Source organism: Verticillium alfalfae, genomic scaffold (assembly GCF_000150825.1).
Source record: "Verticillium alfalfae VaMs.102 supercont1.10 genomic scaffold, whole genome shotgun sequence".
Taxonomy (NCBI): Eukaryota; Fungi; Ascomycota; class Sordariomycetes; order Glomerellales; family Plectosphaerellaceae; genus Verticillium; species Verticillium alfalfae.
In genome coordinates, this window is record NW_003315029.1 from 972,011 (window position 1) to 978,425 (window position 6,415).

The 6,415-nt window shown below is 58.0% G+C and overlaps 3 protein-coding genes across 3 annotated transcripts in view; 2 read left to right on the top strand and 1 right to left on the bottom strand.

Annotated features, from left to right (window-relative positions):
• VDBG_07746 (candidapepsin-8) overlaps positions 1-1,096 on the top strand; it is a gene marked incomplete at both ends in the record, with an annotated part of 1,637 nt that extends 541 nt beyond the window's left edge. Inside the window, one exon of the mRNA XM_003002241.1 lies at positions 132-1,096. Within this exon, the coding sequence (XP_003002287.1) occupies positions 132-1,096 (965 nt within the window). The remainder of the gene's footprint in view (positions 1-131) is intronic.
• A 269-nt stretch (positions 1,097-1,365) lies between these two features.
• VDBG_07747 (catabolic 3-dehydroquinase) lies at positions 1,366-2,283 on the bottom strand (the record flags this gene model as incomplete). The annotated part of the gene is made up of 3 exons (XM_003002242.1): positions 1,366-1,375; positions 1,437-1,989; positions 2,106-2,283. 3 exons carry the CDS (start codon positions 2,281-2,283, stop codon positions 1,366-1,368), a joined length of 741 nt encoding a protein of 246 aa, XP_003002288.1.
• Positions 2,284-5,670: 3,387 nt separating this feature from the next.
• On the top strand, positions 5,671-6,201 carry VDBG_07748 (predicted protein; the record flags this gene model as incomplete). Its single annotated transcript, XM_003002243.1, has 2 exons — positions 5,671-5,804; positions 5,886-6,201. The coding sequence occupies 2 exons, from the start codon at positions 5,671-5,673 to the stop codon at positions 6,199-6,201; spliced, it is 450 nt and encodes a 149-aa protein (XP_003002289.1).
• Positions 6,202-6,415: the final 214 nt, after the last annotated feature.

The window sequence follows — 6,415 nt, forward strand, 5'->3', positions numbered from 1 at the left end:
ACTTTCCTCAACGGCCTCCCTTCGCTATGGTATCGGAACGGCCAACATCAGCTACGTTCGTGATGACGTCTCTTTTGCCGGATCACCAGTACTCTCTCACGTACGTTTTGGCATGGCTACGGCTACGACAGATCAGTTCGCCGGCATCCTCGGCCTCGGTCACGGCCAAAACTACACAGTCACCTACCCGAACATGATGGATGAGCTTGTCGCTCAGGGTGCCATTCGCACAAAAGCCTACTCACTCGCCCTAGGCTCCAAGACCGAACAGCAGGGCCTCCTTGTCCTTGGCGGCATCGACACGGCAAAGTACTCAGGTCACCTCGCGGCGCTGCCCGTGATCCCCGCCGAGCATGCCCCCGACAGGGTCGCCCGCTTCTGGGTCAACCTCAGATCCCTCGCCCTGACGCCCCCAAGCGGCGTCACCCGCGCTCCCTACGTTGCTGCCGCCGGCCTCCCCGTCTTCCTTGACAGCGGCGCCACCATGACCCTTCTGCCACGCGCCCTCGCCGACGCCGTCGCCGCCGACTTTGGTGCCCCGCCTTCCAACTCGTCTGATGACCCCGAGGCCAGTCACAGCTTCTACGAGGTCGACTGCAGCATGGCCGACGCCCCCGGCACCCTTGACTTCTCCTTCGGTAGCAGCCTCACCATCCGTGTGCCCTACGCCGAGATGGTGCGCCGCACGCGCGCCGACCCGCCCCGCTGCGTCCTGGGCTTCGTGCCCGACGATGACTTTGCCCTGCTCGGCGACACGTTCCTGCGCTCCGCCTACGCCGTCTTCGACCTCGAGTCTGACGTCGTCTACATGGCGCAGTACCGGAACTGCGGCGAGCGCCAGATGGCTGTCCGCAGGGTCCAGGACATTCACGCCATTGTCGGCTTGTGCGAGGCGCCGGCGACAGGGGCTGCGCTGGGAGGAAAGCCAGCTCAGCCGTCACAAGCTGTGGCTGCGCCCGACACTACGCCGACGGAGGACGCGACGTCCGTGACCGGGCCGGGCGTCGTGGGTGTGTCTGCGGCTGCCGGCTTGTCATTATCTAGAGCTTGGATCTGGAGCATAGCGTTTGCTATGGTTTCGGTTCATTTGGCGTGAACTTCTTTCTATTCTCGAGCTGGTGCCCCGTAGCGTGGCACATGGCTTAATCTATTTTATTCTTCTTCTTCTTCTGGCAAACACTGCCCGCCTCCAAGCTCTCGTGCTGGGTTCTGATGCTCTACTGACTGAGACAGAGAAAATACATGTCTACTCCCAAAATAGTCCTGGGTCCTTCGCGCCCGCCAGCCAATTCTCCATGCAGCGGTACATCCGCCCCCACGTATCTTGATCCTTCACAGTGGCGAGCTTTGTGTCAACCTCGTAGCCTAGAGACGCCTGTGCTGCCCCCAGGTAGCGGTAGCCCTCGGGGTATTTTGCGAGAATTTCGTCCGGGAACGTGGGGGTCGAGCGGCCGTCGACGGGCACCACGCGATCCTTCTCGTACACAAGCTTGACGAAGCGGACTTTCCAAGCCGTCTGAGCATGGTGCTGGTGCTGGTGCTGAAAGTTGCCGTTTGTGGCACCTGTGGCATTTGGTTCCTGATCGACAGCGCTTCGACGTTCCATAGTTTCTGAGCTCGTGGTTGCCTCAGCACCATCAGATTGTTGGTCGTCGGAAGCTGCCTCGCCTGTGCTGGACTTCATCCCACCCTCAAACACCTTGCCGTTCGGTGCGTCAGCTTTTGTATGGGGCTGGCTGATATCAACGACGGGTTGTGCCTCGCAGAAGAACAAGAAGCGACAATCGCAGTCGACATCAAACGCATGTCCACCGTCCACAGAGGTGAAGCGCTGAGTGATGGTCGCCTTCATCTTGCCCAGGGCGCGGCCTGCTTCGCGGTTGAGCTCGACAAGAGTGCCACACTCGCGGTGCTGGATGAAGGCACCGGCAGCCTTGCCGGCTTTCGAGATGGATATAAAGTCGTCGATCTTCCGAGGGCCAGACCATGCTATTGGGAAACACTCATTAGAACCAGTTGCTTCACTGCTTTCTCAGCTCAACAAAGATTGAAAGATTCAGTAACTAATAGAATGAATCGATGATTCACAACTGACGGAGACTCACTTGTCCAGACGGTGGCATCATCTGCAAAGAGAGATCGAAAGTTCATCCATTCCGAAGCATCGCGGTAGACTGGCCAGCCTTTGCAGAGCTCAGATACAACAAGACGGTCGTGAAGGTCGGCGACAGTACCGTTGATGTGACTGTACTGTCGCGTGTGCGGTTCTTCAGGGGTCGTCATCTGGTCTCTGTGTGTTGTGTTACAGACAGCGTACTGGATATGAGCGTCGAGTGCATAGTCATACACCATCACGGCGAGAGTGAGAGCGAGCCCTGTTTTATACTCGACGCTGGTCTTCACGTCGGCGCATGTACAAGCGCGTTGTTTGCCTTAGAGACAGGCAATAAGAATAGCCGGCGGACAGACGAGCAGTGTCTTCGCCCCCGAGATGCTGATATATTGACCGCAGCCAAACGGGCGCTCACTTCATCCTTGCGGCCAAAAGTCCACTACGATCACCACGGTACTGCTTGGCCAGACCGAAAAGGCGGCTTGCAGCATGCGTCAGGCAAACTGCGTGAAGCAACCGCCTGCGAGTCGTTACGAGCCAGGGGCAGAGAGGCTGCAATCTAAGACAGCTGCTGGTGAATGTCGGCCATATCAACATCATCTCTGTTTTTAATTGCATGTGATCTTCCCTGGACTGTCTCGACCGAAACCATAGAATCACTACCATACCGATTAATGAGAGCCCTGCAATCGCTTCGTATCGCCATCATCGAAGGCCGCCATGCAACCGAGCGCTATCGGTCGGTCGAAGGACGGCGTGGCGCCGAGTGACCAAGTCTCGGCCAACGGCGGCCGGGGACGTTGCCGTTGGTCAAGACGCAGGCACCCGCATGAGGAGTGACAGCGGGCGGAAGGCCGCATCGGGTGGTCCAGCGGCGCACCAACATCGGCGAGGAGATCAAGGCCAGGGCCGTCATCTCCCTGCCCATCCCTCTCTCTCGTTCTCCCGTCTTGGACCTTCGATCGACCTCAACCTATGAGGCCACATGTCCTCCGTCTCCCTGCATCTCCTTGCTCTCTTAGCCCGTCGGCGAGTTTCTGACTACTGCTTCATGTTGCGGAAGCTTTTCGTCAAGAAAAGTTAAACTTGCAGAGGAGACCCTGCTCCAAAGTCAAAGACACTTTCGTTTGGCACCCTGGCGCGCCACTCCCTTCCAGTTTCCCCTTCTGTCTCGGCACTGCATTTCGCCGCCCGCCATGCGAGTCAGTGTGGTGCCGCTGACAGATACACACTGGAGCGTCGTGCCATGGAAGAAACAGTTCCTAGGCCATATAGAGACAGGCTCAGGCACAGATACAGTCACAAGGGGTAGGCCGGGGGTGCCACTCACACGACCCCCATTTCTGCCTCTGTCTCGCGAACGCGCGCGTTGAGGGTTGAGGGTGACGCGAAACTTTCCCTCCCCCCGTTCCCCGCCGGAAGCTTCGGTTTTTTGTTCCACACGGCAGTGAAAAGCAGCGCAAGACAAGGCGTGCGATGCCTTGATTGCCCCCTGTCGCCCATGCTCCACGTCGCCTCGACCATCAGCTCTGGCTTTCCCGCCAACCCAAGCTGGGGGCTGCCATGCCCCCCCCCCCCTCTTCATGCCACATGCCATGTGCTATAGCCCCTATAGAGGTTAGGCTTATGGGCATGTCTTTTTAGGTTTCCGGCTTATAGGCGTAATAAGTACAGCAGCGCCCGCAGGGCTCGACAAAAACAATGGGCAATGCTGGTCGGCCATCTTCGAGACCCCGGGCGCCGCGTCACCCCCCCTGGACTGCCGAGGAAATTCACTGGTGATCTTGTATACTTTGACATTTACTCTCTCTCTCTCTCTGCGTGTGTCGCTCTCGGATTCCCGGTATTGGGGTGTCGAACTCCTCGGGAGTAAGGTACCATTGCGACCCTGGTCATGCCGCCTACCCTGGGGACAGACAGCAAAACGCCAGCCCAGAGCTTGATTGATTAACGTCGCGCGCGTGCTGGTTGTCTGATGCCCTTTTTAGTCCTGGTAGTGGCAGCTTTTTGGTGCCGAAGACCGCTTACCACCCACCGTTTACTTTCAGGCAGACCCGACGGCGCCCTCTTCCACCAAATCACCAACGCGTAGGCGAAAGGCAAAACGGATATAGGCTGGTGGACAAGAAAAGCAGTGAGCCCGCCAGACGGAGAACCCCATAGGGTCAAGCAGGGGGGGGGGCTAAGGGGGCGGGCGTGACGGCGACGACGCAACGTGGTGGCTGAGCGTGACGTTAGGATCCCCCCCCCCTCCCCTACAACAGCTCTACAGGGCGTTCAACATGCAGGGATCTCCAGGGAAGAGAAAGAGAGGTGTGGAGAAGAGGGCCCAGAAGGGATGCAGGTGGGTTGGTGGTGAGTGAGTGAGTAAGAAAGCAAAGGAAGAGCGTACAGACTGTTGGCGCCCAGGATGGGGTCGGGGGCTATGCTCTGATTGCGATGCCGACGCCGCGGGTCGTGCCGTGCGCGCGGCTGGACTTGCTGTGCATCTGCTCGCTGTTACTGTCTGTCTGTGGTGCATGTATGTCACTCTCTCTGTCAATCTGCCGATCCGACTCCTTCTTTTCAAGGAGAGGTACAAGGGAGGGCGATCATGTTCCATGACAGGGTGAAACGGGCGCGAGGGAAGCTTCTACTCGCTCCATGCTGGGGGCCGTACATGTACGGCGCAGAGAGAGAGAGATGAAGCAATCGAACGTGGCAACCGTCTGCGGTAAACGTGAGATGGTACAGGCCGTCAGAGGCAGAGACATATGTTGCCAAGCGGCCAGGCGGACACTCATGACGTTGTGAGATTTCGCTGCGCCACTACCCACACGCGGACAGGATAGAGACAAGCCAGACGAAGGCAGATACCCTGATGGCTTCAGGGCAGAACATACGATGGTTGAAAAGGCCAAATACAGGCAGCGGACACGGAGGTTCACACACACAGAGAAAGCGAAGTGCTGTGCTCTTCCGTGCAGTGTCTTGTTTGCGTCGTGCCGCCCGCGAGTGCCGAAGGGAGCCCGTCGACTGCCGAGCATAGAGTTCCCCCGACAAGATTAGATTTTCAGAATGATACAGAAAATCCAAATGCAAATCCATAGACCAAAAACCTAAAGCCCCCGAGTCTACCTGGGTCCCCTGACCTGTACGCGTTGGGCATCTCTGGGAAGAGGGGGGGAGGATTCCCCTTGGAGAGAAATGCTGTGCCCCGGAAGCCCGGACGCTACGCCTCTTCGTACTCTGCCCTCTCTCTTTCGCTTTCCCTTCGCATCGGATTCGGCATCGGCCCTCGTCGTCTGTCCAAAGTCCGCGACCCCGTTGGTCTAAAGAAGAGGCGCCCCGCCCTTCGCCTTGGTGTACCTGGTGCTTGACCTCATCGAGCTTTCTCAGCCTGGAACTCCATCCCATACCACGTTGGCTTATGACCGCATCTTGCACCATACCAACCTCATACGCTTTCCTACCTCTGCAACAGCAGCACCGCACAAAGAGACTTGAAAAATACATCACCCTGTAGAGGAGAAGCTCGAGATTGCAACGATACGCAGACCGATGCATCCGCCGCCATAATGTCGCTGCAATTTCTGCTCAACTCGGAGGACAGTGAGGACCGGAGCGCAGAGTGGTATCTCGCCAACACGCGAGTCGAGACGGACGTATATGGCTACAGCAGAGGACACGGCCACGGTGACAGCAGCACAAGGTCCGTTTTGTCTTGGTGTTTCGCGACCAACGAACTTGTTATTCTGTGGCTGTGAAGAAAAAAAAACTGACGATATCGTAGCACATCCACATCCACATCTCTGGGCTCTCGCGCCCCAGCATCCCCCGTCAGCAGGCAATGGACGCCGTTGAAGCCGGGTTCCAGCCACTCGACATGCGGCGGCCTGTCGCCGGGCAGCGACCACGGCGGCTATCCCACGTCGCCGGCGTCGTCCATGGGTCGATCGCACTCCAGCCGTCTCTCGCTGCGGCGACTCTCTCGAGCCGTCAGTCTCGACGACGAAGACTCGGCCGACGACGAGACGTGCGAGACGGTCTGCTACGGCATGGTGAGCCTCTTTCTGCCTCTCCCAGCGAACATGATTCATATCGAATGAGCCCGCAATACTGACTCGCGCCTTTTCCCCCTCAAGATCCACAAAGTTGATGTCAAGCTCATGGGCGATCTCACAACGATCGCCAAGAAACTGAAGCAGACCAGCCCCGGCTCGTCTTCCTCGTCATCCTCATCCTCATCATCAAGGCAGCAAAAGATCTTCATCGTCACGGAGCAGCCGGACCACATCCTGCTCAGCTCCCAGACGGCAGAAT